At 56.6% G+C, this 25,749-nt stretch overlaps 1 protein-coding gene across 1 annotated transcript; it reads left to right on the forward strand.

The window, feature by feature from the left end:
* Positions 1-2,846: 2,846 nt before the first annotated feature.
* Positions 2,847-22,287, forward strand: GNA15 (G protein subunit alpha 15). The gene is made up of 7 exons (XM_023646410.2): positions 2,847-4,921; positions 11,499-11,683; positions 15,020-15,174; positions 15,751-15,879; positions 19,555-19,684; positions 20,831-20,984; positions 21,332-22,287. Exons 1-7 carry the CDS (start codon positions 4,777-4,779, stop codon positions 21,556-21,558), a joined length of 1,125 nt encoding a protein of 374 aa, XP_023502178.1. The 5' UTR covers positions 2,847-4,776; the 3' UTR covers positions 21,559-22,287.
* The last annotated feature ends 3,462 nt before the right edge of the window (positions 22,288-25,749 follow it).

Here is a 25,749-nt window from a genome sequence, read left to right on the forward strand (position 1 = left end):
GCAGACGGAGGAGGGGGACAGAGGGAGGAGGGAGGAGGGAGGGCAGGGAGGGGACCGGGCAGGTCGTGCGGGGGGCCTGAGGGGTCGCGGGGAGGACTTGGCTTCTCCCGGAGGGAGGGGGAGCCTGGAGGGCTGCGGGCGGAGGAGGCGGGCCCGACTCAGGGGCTCCGGGCGCCCTCTGGTGGCGGCCGCGGGGAGGACAGGCTGGGGGTGAGGGCGGGAGCCGGGGACCAGGGAGGAGGGCCCGGCGCTGGTCCGGAGGCGATGCTGGGGGCCCAGGCGGAGGCGGAGGAGGGCGGTGGGTGGGAGGGAGCCGCCGCCACCGCAGCCGGCGCACCTGGACGTCGTGCCCCCCGCGTCCGGCAGGTGTCGCCTGCCCCCCACCCGCCGCAGGTCCGCTCATCATCGGGTGTCCCCGTCGCTCCTGTGGCTCCTCCGCGGTGCGGCCTGTCCGAGCGCCTACTGTCCTTTCTCTCGGACGCACACCCAGAAGGGCAGTGGCTCGATGGAGAATTTTTTGTCTGATCCAAATCAGTGATTCCTCAGTCAGTAAAAGGGAGGGGGGTGGACCTTTGTGTCCCAGTCTTCCCCCACCCTGGGGGGGGGGGGGCGTGACCTTGGGTGTGGCCAAGGGCAGCGTCCAGGGAGGGACAGGCTGTCCACTCAGCGGCCAACACTCCCAGCCACTGAGGAGCGGGAAATACTTTGAAACTGTGTGAACACCCTATTCCTCCTTAGACGGAAAGGCCGTTTTTAATACCAAAGAGGCAGCGAGGGGGGTGTGGATTCTGAATAAAGGAGGCTGTTTGGGGTGGAAGAAACTGAGCCCCATCAAAACCCACCCGGGCTCGTGGGGGGGTCGGTTGGTGGGTGCCCTTTGGCAAAAGATCATTGATATCTGGGAAGTGGCTGATAACCCAGCAGTTCCGCAGCTGGGTGTTTATCCTCAGAAAGTCGTACCTCGAGTCACCAAAGGGGACGCGCCAAGTGGCCGGAGCCGCCCTGTTCATGGTGGCCCCGAACTGAAATTGAACCAAATGCCGGTGACGGGAGGAGCGAGGGACAGCACAGCACGGTGCCTGCGGTTGACAATACTTAACAAGGCCGTGTCGTCCACTTGAAAGTTGCCAAGAGAGCTGATCTTAAAAGTTCTCATCACAAGAAAAAAAAGAAATTGTAACTATATGTGGTGATGGATGCTGACTAGACACTTATGGTGCTGAGCGTTTCGCAATATAGACAAATATCGAATCGTTACGCTGTACACCTGAAGCTAGAAGGATGTTACAAGTCCGTTGTATCTCAAGTAAAACAAATAAACAGAAAATACTGATAAGAAAGAAACAAGAATGGACGAATAGATGGTGGGATGTTCGCCCGGGGGAATCGTCTTCGGCAAGGAGAATTGATAAACAGCGACCACGTGTGCCAATACGATTTATCACACAAACGTATTGTTGAGTGGCAGATAGAAACCAGATTCCCGTCGGGCAATTCCATTTCCATAAAGTTCAAAAAGGGCAAAAATTAAACACGATTTTTAGGGATGCTAATGCTGTTGTAAATTTATAAAGAAAAAACATCAAAAGTTTCCTTTTGTGTAAAAATGGAGGAAATTTCATAAGAGAATCAATTCACCGAGAGGACCCAGAAATCTGAAATATGCACGAAATAGATGGAGCAAAATGTGACAGAACCCAGAGAAAGGGACAATTCCACAATTACGCTTCAAAACGTCCACACTCCTCTCTCAGCAACCGATAGAGTAAGAGACAGAATATTAGCAAGAACATAGGGGATCGAAGAGACATCGTCACCCGAATAGACTCGCACAAATACGGTGAAATGACTTTTGGCCAACGTAGAAAGGCAATTCGACGCGGAAGGACCATCTTTTCAACAAATGGCGCTGGGACAAAAGGATATCCATATGCAAAAAAATAATTTTAAAAAAAGGAACCTCAATCTAGACAAAATGAACTCAGAATGGATCACAGATCTAAACGTCAAATGTAAATCACTATAACTCCTCGAAGAAAACATGAGAGAACATCTTTGTGGCTTCAGGTTTGGCAAATCGTTCTTAGCTACGACACCAAAAAGCACCATCCATATAGGAAAAAAATGGATAAATTGAACCTCACCCAAATTACAAGCTTTTGCTCCACAAAGGACACAGGGAAGAGGGTGGCATGCCAAACCACAGACTGGGGGGAAATGTTTGCAAATCAACTCCCCAAGAAAGGACTCGTGTCCAGAATATATAAACAATTCTCAAGACGCAATAACAAGAAAACAATCTAGTAAAGGAAACATCTGAACAGGCGTCTCGTCAAGGTAGATACACGGGTGACACGTGAGAAGATACTCAACGTCGTCACTGATCACGGAGATGCAGGTGAAATTCCCAGTGAGACACCACCGCGTGTATCTGAAAATGGCTAAAGCGAAAAATACGGACAATACCAAGTGCCGGCGAGGATGCAGGGCGACTGGAACTCTCATACGTTGCTGGCGGGGATGCGAAATGGTACGGCCGCCTCGGGGACCAGAGAAAGCAAATACAACGCCCTGTGAATTTTAAGAATGAAGAACGAAATAAATCTTGGTACTGAAGAGTTCTTCCCAAACAGAGACACACGGTGCACGGCAGAGCGATGCAGACCACGGTGACCGGGGGGAAGGAGGAGGTCCCCATCGCACAGAACTCCTGGGGGCCCCTGGGGGGTCGGCCTGATGGGCCTCACAGGGGTGTTGGCCTCACAGGAGCCGATCAGGTTGTATATTCACATTTTACGCGTTTCCTGTATGTGTGTGTGTTTTCAAAGACGCACGCTGGCTTGCCCGACTTCCCGAATGGACTAGAACGTGACAAATGTCCCGAACGGCACCGGCATGTGGAAAGGAAGCAGCTGGCCCGTTTGGGGAACTGAAAACGGACGTTTGTTTTGAAGCTGGAGGAATTCGCAGGGGCCGGGCCCCCGGAGGAGGGGGATCGAGAAGCGGGCTGGTTACTCTGAGGTCAGTGGGAGCCATGGAGGGAGTCAGACCAGGCCTGACACCGGTCCTGTTGTGACATGCCAAGGGCCTGGGGTCCCCCACCCGGAGACGGACAGCAGGGAGATGCCCGGGGTGGGGACGGCCCTCGTGTTCCCGGCACGCCGGGCTGTGACTCAGCCGGCCACCCCAGCTGTTCCTTTCTGCAGCCCAGCAGCCCTCCCAGCTCTGCCAGGCCAGACGCATTTCTGCTTTTCTTCACCTGCCCGGAGTGGGAAGTCGCCCGGGGCCCCCGGCTCGGGAGCGCCCCTCCTCTCGGCTGCTCATCCGGTTGAGGGCGGGAGGCTGGCTGGGCGGGGCAGCGCCCACCAGTGACCCAACGGTGGTGGGGGGCAGGGCCCGGGGTGGGGGCCCTATCGAACTTCCCATCTGCCATTCGTTGTGAATTAACGGCAAAGAAAACCGCACGCTGCAACCCGCCGGGGGCGTGGGGGAGGGGTGACGGTGGCTGCTGTGTGACCCCAGGCGTGTCACTCCACCTCTCTGAGCCTCGCTGGGACCATCTGGGAGGGATCCAGAGGCTCTCCGAATCGTGTGTATCTGCACAGGGGGTTTGATCCGGAACTTTCTAGAGCATTCTAGAACCTCTCAGATGGGGTTCTGCACCCAAACACGGCAAAGAGCTGCTGGGTTGGAGACAGTCTGTGACCTCCCCTTTGACTGTGAGTGTCTAGGAGGCAGCCATATGTGCACCCCACGGTCCTCGTCCTACTTCTAGGGTCCTGAGGACAACGGGGGTCCAGGCAGGGGGCCTGGCGGCCTCGTTGGGAAGGTCCTGGGCCAGGCTGCTGTCTGACTCCTCCCCCTGGGCCCAAATGTCATCTTGTCAGCATGACCTCCGTGACCCATTTATAGCCCCAACCCCAGCCCCCCCACATGCCCGGCCCCCTTCTCTGCTTTAGTTTTTGCTTAGACTGAACCGCCATCCAACAGGCTCAAATATTTTTAAAAATGTCCAGAATGCCTGGTACACAGTAGGCGCTCAATAATTGCGCAAAGAATGCACAGCCCCTCCCCACAGCTGCCTGGTCAGCGTTTAGACCCTGGGCCCCCACGGGGGAGAGATGACTCCCTGCCCCGTCTCCTCCCAATCCTGCGGCCCCCGGCAAATGTCTTCATGGCTGTGTGCCTCATTTTCCCTGTCTGCACATCAGGATGATAACATTAACTCGGGGCGATGTGCGCAGGAAATGAATCCATACAAGAGCACGGCACGCAGCAGGTGCCCCCTGGATTCGGCTGTTTTTTGAGAAAGGATCATGGTTGGTATTGGGAGGACAGCTCCTCATTGGCTCAGAGGAGGGGGTGGGCCTGGGCACAGCAGGGGGCGGCGTCAGAGGCCCTTCACCAGAATGAGGAAGGAGGGCCCAGCAGGTTGCTGCCGGTGCCCCGACTGCGTGCTGGCAGGCAGGCGTTCCTTGGGGCCGCCCCGCCCTCCCTGGGTGCCCACCTCATCTCGTGCCACCCACAGCCTGTCTGGCCAGGCCCGGGCAGGTCTGAGGATGGGTGGGGAGCCCTGAGCCTCACCCCCTCTCTCCGCCGCCGCCTCCGCCCGCCCCGCCCTGGGCCCGGCACTCAGGCCTCGCTGAGCTGGGCCCTCCTGGTGCCTGAGGCTGAGAAATCGGGGGTCCCTGAGGGGGTCCCCGGAACCGGCCGGGTGGGGGTGCCCTCCCCAGGGGGGCCGGGGCCATGCCCCCTGGCGCCCTCTGAGCCCCGACCATGGCCCGCTCGCTGACCTGGCGCTGCTGCCCCTGGTGCCTGACGGAGGAGGAGAAGACGGCGGCCCGGATCGACCAGGAGATCAACCGGATCCTCTTGGAACAGAAGAAGCGGGACCGCGGGGAGCTGAAGCTGCTGCTGCTGGGTGAGCCCAGGGCCCGGCGGGGGCGGGCAAGGGGGGTGACACGAAGACAAGGACTCGGAGGAGGGCCCGAGGAGGGGACCCTCAAATCCCTCGGGGGCCGGGAGAGCCTGGAAATCCATTTTCCAGATGAGGAGACTGAGGGCCAGAGTGGCCCAGTTGCTCGTCCAAAGGTGTGGGCGCTGGGCCCGTCCACAAGAACGGAGGTGGCTCGGCCGGGCGGCCCGACAGGGACCCGCTCCTGCCCAGCAGGCCCAGCCCGCCCTACCGGCTGCTGCGTCACGGGAAGGGAGCGAGGACGCGGGGCCGCGAGCCCGGCTTTCCCTCCCTACGCGGCCGGCCCGGGAAGGCGGAGGGCCCCCCCGGGTGGCTCTGGAGGTCGCTTAGCCCAGGTCCTCGGGGTAGACCGTGGGTTCGTTCATTCATTCCCGCCGCGTCAGGGAACTCGTGGGGACATCGTCTTCCGGGCCGGGGACAGGCGTGAAGCCTGTCAACTAACAAGTGGAGTGACTTCCGGCAGCGAGAGTCGCCCCGGGCGAGGGAGCCGGAGGGACTCGGGGGTGGGGGGGGGGAGGTGGCCATTGTAAGGTTCCGAGATGTGACCTCAGAACCTCGAATCTTGTCGCCCGCGGGGGTCCGCTTCCCCAACCTCCTGGCTGTGCGTGTGGCTCCGCCCGCCAGCCTAATCCTGGGGACTGCGGCCCCGAAGGGACCCCCCTGAGCCCTGGGAGGGGGGCTGGGGAAGGGCCCGGGTGTCCCCAAGTGACCTCTGCCTGCCCGGGGCAAATAGGCTGGTCATTAGCTCGGTCGCCCTCTCTGTTCCCTTGCCCGGTGGGCCAGGCAGCCCCATGGAGTGGAGAGAGAGCAGAGAGGGAACTCTGGGACCCCCGGGAGCGGCACCTCCACAGGGCCCCTCTGATTCGGGTCTGGAATCAGGCAGAGGAATTTCCTCCCCATCCTCGGAGGAGAGCCTGGGCGGCATGAAATTCAGACTCTCGGGCCCCAGCTCACCGCCCCGCCATAGTCCTTCAGCTGCAGCCCCCCGGCCCCTCCACCCACCGCATGGGTCTTGTTTCCCTTAAATGTTTGGGAAAATCATCAATGAAGCCATCTGAGCCCGGAAGTTTTAATTAAGAACTTAATTTCTTTAATAGCCGGGCTATTATTATATTAATAATATATGTGGTCTCTGATATTTATTAATTTTTAATAAATAGGGCGATTGAGGCTACCTATTTCTTCTTGAGCGAGCTTCGGCTATTGGGGTCTTTTAAAGAATTTGTCAGTTTCTTCAAAGTCGAGCGGACGAGTGTGAAGTTGCTTATGACGTTCCCTCGTCTGTAGGACCCGTAGTGATGGCCCCTTTCTCATGCTGTGTCTCGAGCTCTCTGATCCATCAGGCCAGGGGTTTATCCACGTTAGGGATCTCTCCGCGCACATCTCGGGTTCACTTGTCTGTGCCTCGGGGCCTTTGCACTTGCCATTCTCCCCGTTAAGAACGTGGCGGGCGCTCCCACTCAAGGCAGGTGGCAGCTCAAGTGTCCCCTCCTCCGAGAAGCTTTCCCTGATTTCCCCCAGCTACAAAGGCAGCCCCATGCTTCTCCTTCCTTTGTGACTTTCCGTCCTGTTTTGGGGCCACTTTCCCCAGAGCTGTGCCGCATCTTCCCGGAGCTGGGACGGTCCCTTGCCCAGCTCCACTCTGACCACCGCACAGCCAGCCCCAAATCAGGAAGCCCCTTCTGCTGGTGCGGGGGTAGGGGGACAAAGACGGGAGGGGGGCTGCTCATGTCCCCCAGCGCCCACGGTGGCACTTGGACAGCCCTGGCGACTGTGGTTTGCACCACCCCCACCCCAGCCCCACGGCCGCCTCTGCACCCCGCTCCCTTCTTGAAAACAGGAATTGAATCCAAAAGTTATTTTTTTCCTGGAGGCGACTCATCTGTTTGAGGAAGCGGCCGAGGGTCGGGGGTCTGTCCGTGACAGACAGTGCTGACCCCCTCGGGGAGGGGGGGAGTCAGAAGGAGGCAATGAATGGGGCCGACTCTGTCCATGGCGCTGGAGGCAAGTACTTCTCGCATCCCCGGATGGAGAAACTGAGGCCCAGAGAGGTGAAGCGACTTGCCCGAGGCGGCACAGCCAGGATCTGAACCTAGGATTCCGGTTCCAAAGCCTGTGCGTTCACCTGACCGCCTTGAGAATGTGCGGCGGGAGAGAAGAGCCACAGAACCCCCATGACAGATGGGGAAACTGAGGCCCAGGGAGGTGGCAGGAGTGGTCTGAGGCCCAGTGGGATGTGGAAACTGAGCCGCCTGCCCCCCGGCTGCCCAGGCCTGGCTCCCCGTGGCCCTAGCACCTTGTTTCTGGGGCGGGCAGGGTGGGTGGGGGTGCCGGCCCCCGGGGAGGGGGCCTCTCGGGATGCCCGGGGCTGGGCCCGCTGCTCCCCATGTCTGCCGGCTCCCACTTCCTCCTCCCGCCCCCGGAGGAAGCCGCCACTTCCCGTCGGGGCTGCGCGGCGGTGGCAGCCAGGTGGACACGGCCACCCCGCAGCCCCCCGCCCGCCCCTCGCGGACCGGGAGCGGGTGCTGGACGGGCTCCCGAGTCCCCGGGGCCCGAGGACAGGCGCGGGCCGCAGACGGGGCCCCGCCCGGCCTGGGTCTCCAGACTTCAGGCTCTGACCCGTCCGTGAGTCACGACGTCCGCGGTGCGGGCGGCGGCCAGGAATTTTTTTTCTTTAATGAAACCGAAGAGAAGAGAAAAAAAATCAGTGCGTGTCCACGCGGGGACCTGGTCCTTCCGGGGACCTCTGTTCTCTACCTTTTTGGGGAGACCCAGGGCCGTCACCCACAGCCCCCGAGCCTCCTGGCGGCCACGTGTCCGGAGAAACCGCGAGTGGCTCAGATTGAGAGGATGCCCGGGCCAGTCGACGGGCCGCGTCCCGTTTTGTGGCAGGACCCGTAAGGGCTCGAGTTGGCGCCTCTGATTCCCCGCTGGCTGTGTGACCCTGGGAAAGTCACATCACCTCTCTGAGCCCCCCGCACGGATGGGAAAACAGTGGGAATCTTCGTGAGGATTGAGCCAGGACACGCACAGCGGACCGTGGCCCCAGGCCTGGCAGGTGCCGAGAGTCCATCATGCTCGCCGGGATGGTGATGATGACGGTTACTATTATGGGTGGTTGTTATTGTTGAGGCAGCGCCCGGGGAACTTCCTGGGATGATAATTATAAAGCCCATGAGCTCTGGACTCAGCCAGGATTGGGGTGGAGTCCCCGCTCGGCCACTCACCAGCTCCACGACCCTAGGAATCAGTCCCCTTAGCCGATCTGGGACTCAGTTTCCCCACATGAAAAGGGGGGCTTAGAGTCGTCCCTCTCTCACCGCGACCCTGGGCAAACTGGTCCCGTGCAGCACCCAGGGCCTTGGGAGCGCGCAGTCAAGGGCCCCGGGGCTCGCAGCTGCCTCTGCCGGCCCCAAATGGCCGAGGCTCCGAAGACCGGCCAGTCCACCGGCTTCGTCCGTGGGCAGGAGGGCTGCCGGCTCGTCTCGCTGACCGTGTCGTTCAGATGCTCCCCTGCGGGAACAGTTAGTGCGCTTGACGTGTCCCTGTCTAACATCCCAGAGATTCCAGAATCTGCGACACATACAGCCCCACGCTGGCGAGCTTCACATGGCGGACCTGGGGCGTGGGGTTTTTTTTTCTTTTTTTTTTGAGGAAGATTAGCCCTGAGCTAACTGCTGCCAATCCTCCTCTTTTTTTTTTTTGCTGAGGAAGACTGGCCCTGAGCGCACATCTGTGCCCATCTTCCTCTACTTTCTATGTGGGACGCCTACCACAGCATGGCGTGCCAAGCGGTGCCATGTCCACACCCAGGATCCGAACTGGCGAACCCCGGGCCGCCAAAGCGGAACGTGCACACTTAACCGCTGTACCGCTGGGCCAGCCCCGGGTTGTTTTTTTCAAGGAAACTTTTTATTTTGGAGTAATTTTAGACGCACAGAAAAGTGGCAAAGCTGCTGAGACTCCCTGGGTCCTGTGACCAGCTTCCGCTCAAGGGCACGTCCGATGTCACCCCTGGGCATAGGTCACAGCCCAGAAATTAACCCGGAACCCGGGACCTGACAGTGACGAAACTCCAGACTGTGGATTTTACGGGTGTTTCCCCCGAGGCCCCTTTTTCCGTTTCACTTTCCAATCAGGCATCTCACTCGGCATGTCAGGCTTTTTCTTTCTGTTTCTTAACTTTTTATTTTGAAAGACTCCCAGACTCAGAGAAACGTTGCCCCCAGATTCTGCAGATGTTCACATTTTATGGTTTTTTTTTTTTGAGGAAGACTGGCCCTGAGCTAACTGCTGCCAATCCTCCTCTTTTTTTGCTGAGGAAGACTGGCCCTGAGCTCACATCGGTGCCCATCTTCCTCTACTTTCTGTGTGGGACGCCTACCACAGCATGGCGTGCCAAGCGGTGTCACGTCCGCACCCGGGATCCAAACCGGCGAACCCCGGGGCTGCTGAGAAGCGGAACGTGCGCACTTAACCGCTGCCCCACTGGGCCGGCCCCCATTTTACGTTTTTTTTATCGTCTCTGTCCTCTCTCTCTCTCTGAACACGTAACACACAATTTATAAGTGGACGTGCATCTACTTAGACTTTATATAATGCACAATTATATCGAAAATTTATTTACCGTACATTTCTATATTTCATACATACCTATTCATTCTTTTTTTCTGAACCGTTTGCAAGGAAGTTACAGACCTGACAGCTTTTTACCCCAAAATGCCTCATCAGTGGGTTTGAGTTCCACAAAAAAGCCAAACCCGTCGTCCTCCCGCGAGCCTGACTGCCATCCCGCCACTTTGTCCCACTTTCCCAGCTCATGTCCTGGAGGGCAGAGAAAGTGACCCTTCTTCTCGGCCCTTGAGTCCAGCCGCTTCATTAACACCTGGTGTCACCCCAGACCTGCCCTTGCTGTCCTCCGATGGACCGGAGGCGGGTTGGGGACAGGGCCCCCCGCACGTGGGGACGGGGGGACAAATGCCACATCCTAGCTCGCCTTCCCTCCGCCTCCAGCTCCCTCTCGCCTCCCCGCTCCTCGCCCTCTGCTCCCATTTCCTCTTTCTGGGCTCCAGCCGGGCCACCCCTTCCCTTTTTGCTGCTCAGTCCAGTTCCTCCTGCCCCGAGCCCCTCCCGCCCCGGGAAGGACCCCATGCCCGTGTCCCCAGGAGCCGCAGAGGGGACAGTTTACAGATGAGAAAACAGAGGCCCAGAGAGAGCCAGATCTCGGGGCTCAGACAGCGGGAGGCTGAGCCTCCGTCTTCCAGCTTCTGGCCCCCGGCTCTGGAAGATTCCAGTGTCACGATCACAAACCGGGGGCCCGAGTCGCGGGTGTGCGGCCTGCGCTGGGAAGGGCCCTGTGGTCTCGTCTTGACCTCGGCCCTGTGGATTGTGCAGACGCCCTGCAAGGACCCTCTCCCCACTGTGGTCCATCGGCAAGGCCATGTCGATCTGCCTCCCAAATATCTCTGGAATGTACCCCCTTCTCTCCAGCTCCACCGTGGCCACCTGGTCACCCAGCATTGCCCCCTGGACCTGCCCCGTCCCCTCCCTGCCCTCCCTCCTCCTTTTCTCCCTCTCTCCCCCTCCTCCCTCTGCTCCAGCCACACAGGCTCCTCGCTGTTCCTCCCACACGCCAGGCCTGGGCCTGCCCCAGGGCCTTTGCACAGGCTGTGCCCGCTGCCTGGAATGCTCTTCCCGGAGAACTTGGCATGAGAGCAACCTTCCCAGCCTTCAGATCTCAGCCCCACAAGCCACCCCCACCGAGAGGCCTTCCTGGACCCTCAGCTCTGGTGGTCACCTGTTCATTCCTTCCCCTGTTCATCCTGTTTTATTGCCTTCATACAAGTTTCTCTATCTGAAATTATCATAGCAAGTAATAAGGGGAATTATTACCATGCTAAACATACTTCGGTCACTCTTACTATGTCTAGTCTCCTATAAACCGGGATCCACAAATTTTCTCCGTAAAAGGCCAGATAGTAAATATTTCCAGCTTTGTGAGCCCGACGGTCTCTCTCTGACGGCTCAACTCTGCTGTTGCAGCCAGAAAGCAAAATAGGCAACTCGTAAAGGAATGGGTGTGGCCGTGTGCCAATAAAACTTTATTTGCGAATGCCGCAACCTGAATTTCATATAATTTTCACGTCACCCAATAGTCTTCTTTGGATTCCTTTCAACTATTTAAAAAATGTCAAAGCCGTAACCGTGAAAACCGGGAGAAACATAAAAACGGTGCAAATGGTAAAAACTCGGGTGCCGCGCGAAAACGGATTGGGGGCGGCATTCGGCCCGCGGGCCTCAGTTTTGGAGCCCTCCCGGGGCAGCTGACAATGAACTCCATCAGCCCCGCACATCCACGAGCAGGCAGGGCCTCCTGCGATCCGCCTTTTCCAGATGGGGAAACTGAGGCACAGAGCGGTTTCAGCCCTGGCTGAGCGGGGATTTGAACCCCGGGGGTTGGGGAGCGGGGAGTGTCCGGGGTTCGGAGCCCGCGGAGGGCTGAGCCGATCGCGCGTCTCCGCAGGCCCCGGGGAGAGCGGGAAGAGCACGTTCATCAAGCAGATGCGTATCATCCACGGGGCCGGCTACTCGGAGGAGGACCGCAAGGGCTTCCGGCCCCTCGTCTACCAGAACATCTTCGTCTCCGTGCGCAACATGCTCGAGGCCATGGAGCGGCTGCAGATCCCCTTCAGCCGGCCCGAGAGTAAGGTGAGCGGCCGGGGCCCCTAGGACTTGGGGGGGGGGGGGGGGCGGCCTGTCCTAATGGACCCCCAAGGCGGAGCTGTGTCCCCTCGGACCCACCCCCCGGGATCCTCCCCTCCATTCCAGGCGGCTGGGCCCCCGCAGGGTCCCCCCACCTCGTGTCGCCTCCAGCGGAATCCTGTCCCCTTGTCTGTATCCCTCCGTCCATCTCTGGACATCAGGTGACCGCCCCTGCTCAGCTATTGTGAACAGCGCTGCAGCCAACGCGGGCCTGCTGCTCTCTTTTCCAGATCCCGATTTCAATTCCTTTGGCTAACCCCCGAGAAGGGGCCTTGCTGGATCCCATGGTAGCCCTAGGGTTCGTTTCTGGGGGACCCTGCTTGCTGTTTTCCACATTGACACATTTCCACATTGACATCCCCCCTCCTCAGGGCACAGGGTGGAGGGGAGCGCAGTTTCTCCACATCTCCCCCCCCCCCCAACGCTTGTGTGTGTGTTTTTTAATTATTATTATTTTTTTACTTTTTTTATTTTTGAGGAAGATTGGCCCTGAGCTAACATCTGCTGCCAATCCTCCTCTTTTTGCTGAGGAAGACTGGCCCTGAGCTCACATCCGTGCCCATCTTCCTCTACTTTATACGTGGGACGCCTACCACAGCATGGCTCAATGAGCAGTGCCATGTCCGCACACGGGATCCAAACTGACGAACCCCGGGCTGCTGAAGTGGAACGTGCGCACTTAACCACTGTGCCAGCCAGCCGGCCCCTAGAAGTTCTTAATTTTAATGAAGTCTAACGTATCAATCTTTTCTGATTAATGTGTTTATTTTTTTTGCGGCCAGTTTAAGAAATATTTTTGTACCCCAAGGTCCTGGTGAAATTTTCTATTGCTATCTTTTAGGAGCTTTATCGTTTCACATTTAAATTCACATTCCACCTAGAATTGATTTTTTTCGTGTAGGGTGCGAGGCAGGGATCAAATTTCTTTGCTTTTTTTTTTTTTTCTATGTGGATATTCGATTGTTCCAGCATCATCTATTGAAAAGACCATCCTTTGCTCCCCGTACTACAATCTCACTGTTGTCATAAGTCATGTGTCCTAATGTGTCTGGATCTGTCAGTGCTCACTGTTCTCTTCCATGGTCTGTTTATCTCTGAACGAATATCGTTTCAAGTTATGACTGTAGCTCCCTAGTGTAATCTTGACATCCACTAGTGTAAATGCTTCCACTTGTGTCTTCTCCCGAATTGCAGTGGCTACTCCAGGCCCCTTGCATTTCTATATAAGTTTAGAATTATCAATTTTTGCACACACACACACACACACACACACCCCTTTCTGGAGTTTTGGTTAGGATTGCATTGAATCCATAGATCAATTTGGGGAGAATCAGCAACTTAAAAACACTGCTTCTTCCAATCCATGAACATAGTATATCCCTCCAGTTATTTTCCTCTTTCAAATGTTTTCTTAGCGATGTTTTGTCCATTTCAGTGTGGAGAGTTTTCACGTCTATCGACAGATTTATTCCTAGGTGTTTGATCCCTTCTGGTGCTGCTATAAATGAGATTTAAGGTTTTTAAAATTTCCGCTAGCTGGTGCTTAGCGTATAGACACACATTGGATTTTTGCTTATTGATCTTGCATTCGGGGCCTTGGTTAAATTCACTTGCTTATTCGAATAGCTTATCTCTAGACTATTCTGGATTCTCTGCATACGGTCATCTCATCCGTGAACAACCACCGTGTAATTTATTCGCTTCCAAACCTGGTGCCTTAGATTCCTTTTTCCTGTGTGGTTGCACTGGCCAGGACCTCAGCTTGGTGTTCGTTAGCAGCAGGAACGGACATCCTTGTCTCATTCCCAGGCCCAGAGCACAGTCCCCTACCTTTTAAAATCTTCAAGGACCCTCATTTGCTTCAATCAAAGCACATTACGATCTACTGAGGGCCTTCCTTGAATATAATTTTTACTGTGAATTTTTTTTTTTTTGAGGAAGATTAGCACTGAGCTGACATCTGCTGCCAGTCCTTCTCTTTTTGCTGAGGAAGACTGGCCCTGAGCTAACATCCGTGCCCATCTTCCTCTACTTTATGTGTGGGACACCTGCCACAGCATGGCTTGCCAATGTCCACACCCAGGATCTGAACCGGCGAACCCCGGGCTGCCAGAGCAGAACGTGCGCACTTAACCACTGTGCCACCGGGCCGGCCCCTACTGTCACTTTTTCAAAGGATGTTTCCTTAAATTTCTGCTTTTAAAATTATTGCCCATTTTGATTGTCCATGTTTTTCAAAACTTCGGAGCCAATATATTTTCAGGCTGTGTATTTTTCTGCTCGGGCCGCCATAACAAAGTGCCACAGCCAGCGCAGCTTAAACAACAGAAATTTACTTGCTCATAATTCTAGACTTAGAAGTCCGAGATCCAGGTGTCGCCGGGGCTGGTTCCTCTGTGGCCTCTCTCCTCGGCCTGCAGATGGCCATCGTCTCCGTGTATCCTCACATGGCCATCCCTCGGTGCCTGTCCGTGTCCTCATCTTCTCTTCTTATGAGGATACTGGTCCTATTGGGTCAGGGCCCAACTTAGTGATCTCATTCTAACTTTACCTCTGTAGAGACCCAGCTCCAGATAAGGTCACCTTCTGGGGTCCTGGGGGTTACGGCTCCGATGTGTGAATTTGCAGAGGGCAGGGGGAGTTGAGGACACAGTTCAGCCCATAACAGGCTGCAGGCTTTTTCATTGATCCTACACAGGTCACATGCCTGCATATACACACTCAGATGCACACACACGTGCAAATGCCCACAAATGCACACACAGGCGCATGTGCCCACACAAACACAAATCCACATGCACGCGCAAGGACACACCCAAGTGCGCGCACAGACACCAGTGCACCTGCAGGAGCACAAGTCACATGTGTGCACGTACAAATACACACATGATGCACGCACACACACAAGTGCATACGTGTGTGCTCACACAAATACACGTGCACGCGCACACTCAGGCCATCACAGAGGTCTCAGCGACACTGGTGCTTGATCCCGGTGGAAGGAAAGGAGGACAGAGGAGCACAGGTTGCTGTGGGGACGGAGGGGGAACTCTTTCCCTCGGCGCCCCCCACCACCCCGTGGATAAATGCATGAAGGGAGGAGGGAGCAAATCGGAGGGGCCGATGGAGCGGGCAGAGCACAGGCCACGGTGCATGTGGAGGCAAGTGGCTCCGGGATGGGAAGGAGAGGCAGTGGGGGCAGGAGGGCAGGGGGCTCCTGGAGACGTGTGGAGGGCAGCCCCGCCCCACAGCAGCCCTGACCCGCTCCGTCCGTCCCCCCAGCACCACGCCAGCCTGGTCATGAGCCAGGACCCCTACAAGGTGACCACCTTCGAGAAGCACTACGCCGTGGCCATCCAGTGGCTGTGGAGGGACGCGGGGGTCCGGGCCTGCTACGAGCGTCGGCGCGAGTTCCACCTGCTCGACTCCGCCGTGTAGTGAGTCTGCGGTCCCCGGGCGAGGGGCGGGGGTGGGGCTGAGGGCCAGGCGGGCACTGGGCACAGCGGCAGCCGAGACGCAGCCAGCGGAGACCCGGTCCCGGGGGGCGGGATCCCGACAGAGGGTCCCCAGGCTGCTGGCGGCTCCCCCCGCGCGGACATGGTGTGCGGCGCAGGCTGGCCGTGGGGATGGTCTTGCTGCAGGGTGACTCTATCCCGGGGTGACACAGCTCCTGGGGTGACGCTGCTCATCATCACGCAGCAACATGTGCTGGGCGTCTAGAGAGATCTGGCACCTGCGAGCCTGCTCTCGGGCCATCAGTGTGCTTGGGACAGTGCCACTCCAGGGGGTGACAGCTCCCCCAAGGTGACACCCCTCCCTAGTGACCGACACTCCCACGGCTTCAGGCTGCTGCTCCTGAGCCACCTGCAGACCCCAGGGGTCCCGGCCCCTCCCCAGGGGTTTCCCGCCCTCCCCAAGCAGGGTCCTCCCACTGGGCCCTGCCTGGGTGGGGTGGGGGGTCTGAGAAGCTAAGGGGGCTGCCAAGCCGGGCATCAGGGCTCCTCACTCCACAGCTACCTGTCCCACCTGGAGCGGATCACAGAGCCTGACTACATCCCCACGGCACAGGACGTGCTCCGCAGCCGCATGCCCACCACTGGCATCAACGAGTACTGCTTCTCTGTGCAGAAAACCAACCTGCGGTGAGCGCACGGCCTGGCGGGTGGGCAGGCTTCCTGCCGGAAGGGCGAAGGAGCTGAGGCCCTGAGGGATGAGTAGGAGTTTGCTCCTCCCAGCCCTCACAGGGCTTCCAGGCTGAAGGAGGCAAAGCTGGACACACACACCTCCAGCGCCCCCCTGCAGTCACGACTGGGACCTGGAAGAGCCCAGAGTGAGGCACTAGAGCTCCAGGAGGGGAGGTCTTCCTGGAGGAGGGGACATTGGTATTGGGGCATTGAAGGATGAGTAGGAGTTCACTAGTGCCCACCTTTGAGGGGCTGCTGGGCAGAACCAGACAGAGACTATGTGGTCCGGGCTATGCCAGAGGGAATGGTTCAGGGCAGGAAAGCTCAGAGGGTGAGCCCTCTAGTGGCCAATGAGGAGGTGAGGCTGGAGGTCAGAAGACTCAGAAGGAGGCAGGAACCACAGTCCAGGCAGGAAGGGTGGGTAAGGGCCAGGGCAGTGGCCGTGGGGATGGAAATGAGGGGATGGTGCAAAAATTGTTTCTGATGTAGAATGGGCAGCGGGGTGGGGAGGCTCAGATACGATGGTGAAGTCATTGGGGCAGGTTGAGTCTGAGGGGTCTGGAGCATCTGGGAACTGGCTGGATGCACAAAGCCTGAGCTGGAGGACAGAGGTGTGAGCGGCCAGAGCAGCAAGGGGTCGTCCAGGGAGAGTGACGGCCAGTGTCAAAGGCCAAGGAGAGGTCAGGAAGAATATAGGACAGTGAGAGGGACATCAATGACCTTAGCAAGCTCGGCATCTGTGGGCTGATGGCGGGAGCTGTGGAAGGTGCGGGGTGATGCCTGGAGACACATGTTCTACCCACCCATGTTGAGTCTGTCCCAAGAGAGCCTGGACCGCCCCCCAAACGTGCTGTTCTGGCCTCGGCAATGGTCTTTACCAGGAAACTTCCTAATTTGTCTGTTTGCCATGGGTCTCCTCCACCAGACGGAGAGCCCCACAAGGTCAGGGGACGAGTCTGATTCTCCTGCTTCGCCGGTGATCAGGTCAAGGTCAGAGTGGACATTGGTCAACGTGGGAGGATGGGTAAAAGGATGGAAGGATAGATGGGTGGGTGGATGGGTGGGTAGGTGTGTAGATGAGTGAATGGATGGATGGATTGGTGGGTGGGTGTATGGATGGATGGATGGATGGATAGATTTGTAGATGGATGGATGGATGGATAGATGTATGTATGGATGGATGGAGGGAGGGATGGATGGATGGACAGATGGATAGATGGGTGGATGGATGGGTGGGTGGGTGGATGGGTGGACGGATGGATGGACAGATGGGTGCATGAGTGGATGGGTGGATGAGTGGGTGGGTGGATGGATGGAGGGAGGATGGATGGGTGGATGGATGGATGTATGGATGGAGGATGGATGGATGGATGGATGGATGGATGGACGGTGGATGGATGGACGGTGGATGGATGGATGGATGGAGGATGGATGGATGGTGGATGGATGGATGGATGGAGGATGGATGGATGGATGGTGGATGGATGGATGGATGGATGGTGGATGGATGGATGGGTGGGTGGATGGGTGGGTGGATGGATGGATGGATGGTGGATGGATGGATGGTGGATGGATGGATGGGTGGGTGGATGGGTGGGTGGATGGATGGATGGATGGTGGATGGATGGGTGGATGGATGGATGTATGGATGGAGGATGGATGGATGGATGGATGGATGGATGGACGGTGGATGGATGGACGGTGGATGGATGGATGGATGGAGGATGGATGGATGGTGGATGGATGGATGGATGGAGGATGGATGGATGGATGGTGGATGGATGGATGGATGGATGGTGGATGGATGGATGGTGGATGGATGGATGGGTGGGTGGATGGGTGGGTGGATGGATGGATGGATGGTGGATGGATGGTGGATGGATGGATGGTGGATGGATGGATGGATGGTGGATGGATGGTGGATGGATGGAGGATGGATGGATGGTGGATGGATGGATGGATGGTGGATGGATGGATGGATGGTGGATGGATGGGTGGATGGGTGGATGGATGGTGGATGGATGGATGGATGGATGGAGGATGGATGGATGGTGGATGCATGGATGGTGGATGCATGGATGGTGGATGGATGGATGGTGGATGGATGGATGGGTGGATGGATGGATGGATGGGTGGATGGATGGATGGATGGGTGGATGGATGGATGGATGGGTGGTGGATGGATGGATGGTGGATGGATGGGTGGATGGACGGTGGATGGATGGACGGTGGATGGATGGATGGATGGATGGATGGTGGATGCATGGATGGTGGATGCATGGATGGTGGATGGATGGATGGGTGGATGGATGGATGGATGGGTGGATGGATGGATGGATGGGTGGATGGTGGATGGATGGTGGATGGATGGATGGATGGGTGGTGGATGGATGGATGGATGGATGGTGGATGGATGGATGGTGGATGGATGGATGGTGGATGGATGGATGGGTGGATGGATGGATGGATGGGTGGATGGATGGATGGATGGGTGGATGGATGGATGGATGGGTGGTGGATGGATGGATGGATGGTGGATGGATGGATGGATGGATGGATGGGTGGATGGGTGGATGGATGGATGGATGGGTGGATGGATGGATGGATGGGTAGATGGGTACAGGTGTATGGATGGGTGGATGGTGGGTAAAATTTTGGGAGCCCAGGTGGAGTTGGGGAAGTTCACAGGGAAGGCTGGGCTGATGAGGGGATTTGTAGGTGGAGAGACTTGAGTACGTGCTTAGGCTGAAGAGAGAGACTCACCAGTGGAGTGAGGGCTCAGAGGCAACTGAGACTCTGAGACGTGAGCCTGACGAGCAGCGTCCCCCATCCGTCTCGGTCTCCAGACCCCCACTCTCAACTACTGAACCCCCCCCCGCCAGCTCTGGACGTGGGGGTTGAGGGAGTCTGAAGGCACGTGAGAGGGTTTGGTCTCGGGGATCAGGAGCCACAGGCACCAGCCTCGGTTTCCCCTTCTGCACATAGGGCAAGTCGCTTCTTGCTGTGTGAGGCTCTGGCATTTCCTGTCGGCAGCCCAGTACCGGGCGCATCCCCCGGGAAGTGACACAGGCCTTGCGATCAGTGACCCGCCTTTCCTAGAAGGCGGAACAGGAAGGCCAGGGGGCTCAGCCTTTTGTTGCGGTGTGTAGGGTGCAGCTGGGCCCTCGCCCTGGGCCACACACACAGGATGGCGTTTGCCCAGCTCTGTTCCCCCCAGACACTCTGGTGGCCAGCCAGAACACAGCACCCCATTCTGCTGATGGGGAAACTGAGTTCTGGAGACGTCGCACAATTTCCCCCGGGCCACCCAGCCAGAACCAGACTCCGGATGTGTCCTCCACCACAGGGGTGGAAGTCAGGCAGCCCAGCACAGTAGAAGCTCGGGACAGTCCCCTCGCGTCCCTGTGCCTCAGTTTCTGCCCCCCCCCCCCCGTAAAACGGGCACAATAGCGATTCCTGCCCCACGGGGGTGAAATGCAAGAATGCACAAGAGGCGTTGGCCAGGCAGCTGGCACCTCTTCGTGCTGCTATTAGTACTGATCCCGGCATGCCCCAGAAGTGACCGGGGTCTGGGGTGCCACGTCGCGGGGTCCCGACTGGGCCTGAGCTCTGAAAGGGGGCGGTTCCCTGTAGGATCGTGGACGTCGGGGGCCAGAGGTCAGAACGTAAGAAGTGGATCCACTGCTTCGAGAACGTGATCGCGCTCATCTACCTGGCCTCGCTGAGCGAATACGACCAGTGTCTGGAGGAAAACAACCAAGAGGTGAGGGGCCTCCCCCCTCGATGGCCCAGGGACCCGCCGCGGAGCAGGGGACCCCACATCGCTCTCGAGCGGGCCTGTGTGTGTCCGGCGTGGCTTTGAGCTTCACCCTCTACTCTCGCGCGGTCAGCCCACTGTGCCCCAAGACAGATGCACAAGGACTTGTGTAGCCAGGACCCTGGACACGCGCGTGTGCATGTGTGCGCACACACACACACACTGAGGGATGCTCAAGCCCAGGACATGGCCCCCCCAGAGGCACAACACAAGCTGTCCCGGGTAACAGGTCCCACTGCGGGGTCCCGCCCTGCTTTCATTCAGAAAGTCCGGGGATCGCTTGTGTTCTATGAATGTGAATTCTTCTCCTGATTAACACCTGGGCACGGAGGTCGGGCACCACGTCATCTCTGAAGTGGGCCCCTCCAAGGGTCGCAGTTTCACAGCAACAGTTTGGGGATCCGAGCGTCCGATGATCTAATTCTGACTTTCAGACTGAATCACACAGGATGAGTCTGAGGTTATTCCGACACAGCCCTTGCTCGAATCCAGCCACACGAGACGTCCCAGTTTGCTAGGGCTGCCGCGGCAAAGGAGCACCAGGCGGGAGGCTGAAACAACAGAAACTTATCCTCTCACGCTTCTGGAGGCCGGAGGCCAGAGGTCGAGGTCCAGCCTCCGGGGCTCCTGGCATCCTCCGTGGTCGTTGCCTTGTAGATGCCTCCCCTCCTCTCTGCCTCCATCTTCACGTGGCGTCCTTGCTGCGTGCCTTCTGTGTCCTCCTTTCCTCTTTCCAAAAGGACACCAGTCCTTGGACTTAGGGCCACCCTACTCCAGTATGACCTCTTAAATAATGACATCTTCCGAGACCCTATTCCCAAGTAAGGCCACATTCTGAAGTTCCAGGTGGATGTGAATTTCTGGGTGGGGGACGCCAGTCACACCAGTTCAGGCACAAAACCACATCGGGCACACACGGGCAGCTGGCCACACGAAAGTATGGGCACCCCCCTCTGACCCAGCCCACCAGGAACTGGGGAGCCCAAGCCCCTGGACTGTGGGCCGACAGCCCCATGTCCACGTGGAGGGAGGGCTCCTGTTCGGCCCAGGTGTCCGGCTGGAGCAATGACCTGCCTGTGTCCCCCGACCTAGAACCGGATGAAGGAGAGCCTGGCCCTGTTTGGCACCATCCTGGAACTTCCCTGGTTCAAAAGCACCTCCGTCATCCTCTTCCTCAACAAAACCGACATCCTGGAGGAGAAGATCCCCACCTCCCACCTGGCTACCTACTTCCCCAGTTTCCAGGGTGAGTGCTTCTAGAACTTTCTCTACCCTCCTACTTTCTAGGGCCTCCCAAAAGCAGTGTGTCTCTCTCTTTAACCCAGTTCTGCCCAAAGTCCCAGAGCCGAGTCTCATTGATCCATTCCAGGTCATGTGACTCAGCCAGGCCTGCTCCTATTGGCTGAGCCTGGGTCATGTGACATGCTGGAAAGCCCAAACATGGCGACCCCCTGCAGGAAACCGTGGTGCCTGGTCCCTGGCGCTCCTGGTTCCCTGCTGTTGCCCGTCTCGGGAAGAGGGTCTCCAGGGCGCCCCTTGGTCCCAGGAGGGAGGGTCTCCCGGGTGCCCTGACCGCCCACTGCCGCCCCGCAGGCCCCAAGCAGGACGCGGAGGCGGCCAAGAGCTTCATCCTGAACATGTACGTCAGCATGTACGCCAGCTGCGTGGACGGCGCCGACGCCGACCGGAAGGGCCCGCGTTCCCGGCGCCTCTTCAGCCACTACACGTGCGCCACGGACACGCAGAACATCCGCAAGGTCTTCAAGGACGTGCGGGACTCGGTCCTGGCCCGCTACCTGGACGAGATCAACCTGCTGTGACCCAGGCCCCACTGCCCCCGGGCTCGGACCCCCGCGCAGCAGGCGACACCTGCGGGCAAGCGGGCAGGAGGCGCGCCCGGATGACCCTGGTGGCTCCAGGCTCAGGGGGCGGAAGGGCCGCCAGGGAGTCGGAGATGGAAGGCTGGTCGCCGCCCCGACCCTTCTCTGCCCGTCGCCAGGACAGATCCCGGGGTCTCCCTCCCTTGACTCAGTTTAACCCCTTGGGGAGGGAGCATTTGGGATGGCAGGGTGGAGGAAGAGGTGAAGAGAGCGGGGGACCGAGAACTTGGTGGGTGGAGGACAGAGCCCCACAGCCAGGTATGTCCCCTCCTGGGCGGGGGTATGTCCCCTCCTTGGGACCCGCCTGGGGGTGACGCAAGCTCTCTGGAATGGGGAAAGTGGTCCTTCAGGGGGAGGGATGCGGACTCTTGCGCCCCCTGGCGGACAGGAGGCGACATCTCCCAGCCTGAGATCTGGGTATGGCCCGCACTTCCCTTTTCTTGGTGGGGGGAGAGACACCCCCGGAAGACGCTGGCCCTTTCAGAGCCTCGTGGCTCAAAGTGTGTCCTGACCCGGTTTGCAGAAGAGGGACACCGAGGCCCACAGGCCTCCCCGCTCCTTCCCTGGCTGGGATGCAGGCACGCTGCGTCTTACATCCTTCTCTATTTATTCTCTCACCTTCTGCGGGCCCCTTGCCCGGTGGACATTAAAGGAATGACATTCTGGAGACCTATGATTTCTTAGGGGCGTCCTGTTGATTCCCCCCCGTGGTCCCATCTCAGGTCGCCCGTCCTGGGCAGGGTATCAACATGGCGAAGGAAGCAAAAAAGTTCTACTTGTTGTCCACCCGCCTGTGCTGGATTGTGCGCACTTTGAGCCAGGAGGTGGAGTCCGGTGACTCTCCCTGGCCCGGTGGGGGGCGTTTGAGCCCACTCACCCCAAATTCCGGCAGCAGCCCTCACTCATCGCTGATGAAACTGAAGAAGATTCCAGGTTGTGGTCTCGCGCCATCCTCAGGGCACCGCATGTGACACAAGCCGCATCACCCCCATTTTACAGATGAGGAAACTGAGGCACGGAGGAACGGAATAATTTGACTAAGGCTACACGCCTGGGAGCTGGCGGAGCCAAGATCCTATGATTCGTTCAGGACCTTTTTTTTACTTTAAAAAAAATAAACTTTATGTTTTAGAATAGCCCTAGATTTACAGAAAACCTGTGAAGATAGTACAGAGAGTGGCGTTATAAAGCCACACCCAATTCCGCCATTCTTAACATCTTATTTTATATGGTACATTTGTTTACCATTAATGAACCAATATTGACACATTTTTAAGTGAAGTCCATACTCTATCCAGACAGCCTTAGTTTTCCCCGATGTCCTTCTGTCCCAGAACCCCACGTGACACTGAGTCGACACGTCTCTTTGGGCTCCCCTGGGCTGTGATGGTTTCTCTGACTTTCTGTGTTTTTTGACGACTTCACAGGCCTGACGGGTGCTGGTAGGTATCACGTTAGTTTCCTGTGGCCTCTGTAACAAAGTGCCACAGTCCAGGGGCGGGGGCTCCCCGGGAGGGTCCTTCCTGCCTCTTCCAGCTTCTGGGGGCCCCAGGCGTCCCTCGGCTTCTGGCTGCTCCGATCTCTGCCTCTGTCTCTGTGTCTCTGTCTCTCTCTTTCCGGGAAGCACGTAACAACATAACATCTGGTTGGTTCTCTCTCTCTCTCATGTAAAAATTGCTCCGTGGGTTTCTGGCGCATCAGTCCGATCCATCCGTCATGGATTTCCCCATGAACCTCTCTCCTAATGGTCTGAGCAGCCATTGATCATCATTGCTGAGATATGTCATTAGGGGTTGCAAGAATGGTGACTTCTGCTTTTATTTCTTCTGGAATTATTCTATGAAAAAAAATGCTCACCCAAAAGAATTGGAAGCAGGATCTTAAGAGATATTTGTACACGCATGTTCTCAGCAGTAGGATTCACAGTAGCCAAGAAGTGGAAGCAGCTCAAGTGTCCGTGGATGGATGATGGATCCACACAGTGTGGTCCATCCAGATGCTGGAATATTACGCAGCCGTGAAAAGGAAGGAGATCCTGACACCTGCTCCAACATGGACGGACCTGGAGGACGTGATGCTCAGTGACATGAGCCAGACACAGAGGGACACACACTGTGTGGTCCACTCACAGGAGGTCCCCAGAGGAGCCACATCCACAGAGACAGAAAGTGGATGGGGGGCCAGGGGCTGGGGGAGGGGTGGGAGTCAGTGTTTCATGGGGACAGAGCTTCAGTTTGGGGAGATGGAAAGTTCTGGAGACGGATGGAGGGGATGGTGGCACAACCGTGTGAATGTGCTTCATGCCACTGAGCTGCTCACTTAAAAATGATTAAGACGGTCAATCTTATATTATGTGCATTTTACCACAATTAAAAACAATTTTTAAAATGTAGTATGATAAAAAAAAAAAAAAAACCTCTCCTTAAATAATTGGTCAACAGAAATAAAGGCCACGCAGGACAGACAGGATAAATGCCTGATTCTGGCCTTTTATTTAGCAGTTTTCAGAAGGATGAGTTGGTTCCCCAGTATCCATGAAAGAGAACCAAAGAGAGTTTCCCTTTCAGGTCACTGAGCTCATGGGTGTGAAGGTTTGACGTTTATCCATACACAGCGGGTCGTTTCCGTTCTTTATGCCCACGCTGTTCCGTCTTTGGCCAGTGGAAACCTCTCTGGGTTGGCTCCTTAGTCCCTTTGATGTGACCCCAGTGACCTTAAGAGCTCAGAGTTCCGCACAGCGAGATGCTTCCAGTTAGGAAATCCTGATTTTCTTCACTCATCTTTTTATTTTGAAAAGATTTCAAACCTCCAGAAGTTGCAAAGCCATGACAATGATGCCCCCTATACCCTTCACTGAGGTCAGAGGTCAGTGCATTTCCTGCTCAGAGCCTGTTTTGTTAATAAAGTTTTATTGGCACACGGCCCCGCCCACTATTTACACATCGTCCTGGCAGCAGAGTTGAGGAGATGCAACAGAGACTGTCCGGCCCTCAAAGCCGAAAATATTGACCCTTTGGCCCTTTGCAAAAAAAAATTCCCCACCCGTGAGATGGATCCACCTGTGATTAACCTTTTGCTTTATATTTCTCAATAAACGTAATCTAAAAGTATACAATATTTTCTATAGAGAATATATGCGTTCTTATTCTTTTTAACTTTTCTAAATAATTTGAGAGTAAGTTGGAGACCTCATGCACCTTTGCTCCAGACCAGAGGGCGTCGATACAATAATATTATCTAATACACAGTCCGTGTGAAATTGTCACCGGTGGTCCCAATATCGTCTTTTACTCCAACTTTCCTCTGTTTCTGGAGTCCAGTTGGGACCACTCATTGCATTTCGTGTCATGCATCTTGGGTCTCCTTCCATCCGAGACAGTCTTGGGCTTTCTCCATCTGTCATGACCTTTCATGACCTTGACCCTTTCGAAGGGTACAGGCCAGTTATTCTGTGGGATGTCCCCCAGTGTGGGTTTGTCGGTGGTTCCCACGATCAGGTGCAGGTTATACACTGTGGGCGGGAATATTTTGGAAGCGGTGTGTCCTTCTCGGGGCGCCATGTCAGGAGGCCCAGGGTGCCTGTTTAGCGCATTGATGGGGATGTTTAATTGGATGGCTCGGTTACAGTGACATTCACGAGCTTTCTCGAGTCACTCGTTTTTCTCTTTGTGACGGACGAGTAACCTGCAGGAGGATACTTTGAGATTATGTAAATATCCTGCTCCCCAGCGAACTCAATAATTTTAGCATCCGTTGTTGATTCCTGCCTGGATTCGTGAATGCCGCGATGGTTACAAAATGTCGGGGTTTCTAGCTCTGTTGTTGAGGAGATGCTGGGTCACGTGGAAAGATCATTCTTTTTTTTTTTTTTTCCAAATTTTTTTATTGTGGTAAAATACGCGTAACGTAAACTTTATCATCTTAACTATTTTAAGCGTATGGCTCAGTGGAGTTAAATATACTCATAATGTTGTGCAGTCGTCACCGCCATCCATCTCCAGAACTCTTTTCATCTTGTAAAATTGAAACTGGCCCCTGTTCAATGCTAACTCCCCTCCCCCAGCACCCCCGCCACCGTCTACTTTCTGTCTCTATGATTTTCAGATTATTCATTGTTGTTTTTTTCTTTTT

Source organism: Equus caballus, chromosome 7 (assembly GCF_041296265.1).
Source record: "Equus caballus isolate H_3958 breed thoroughbred chromosome 7, TB-T2T, whole genome shotgun sequence".
Classification (NCBI taxonomy): Eukaryota; Metazoa; Chordata; class Mammalia; order Perissodactyla; family Equidae; genus Equus; species Equus caballus.

What these genes read in the sequence shown, in the direction of transcription:
- GNA15 (XM_023646410.2), top strand. Translation starts at nt 4,777, where the DNA reads ATGGCCCGCTCGCTGACCTGGCGCTGCTGCCCCTGGTGCCTGACGGAG. An exon ending in CTGCTCGACTCCGCCGTGTA is followed by an intron (nt 15,175 to 15,750) that starts GTGAGTCTGCGG and finishes CTCACTCCACAG; the next exon opens with CTACCTGTCCCACCTGGAGC. An exon ending in GTGCAGAAAACCAACCTGCG is followed by an intron (nt 15,880 to 19,554) that starts GTGAGCGCACGG and finishes GGTTCCCTGTAG; the next exon opens with GATCGTGGACGTCGGGGGCC.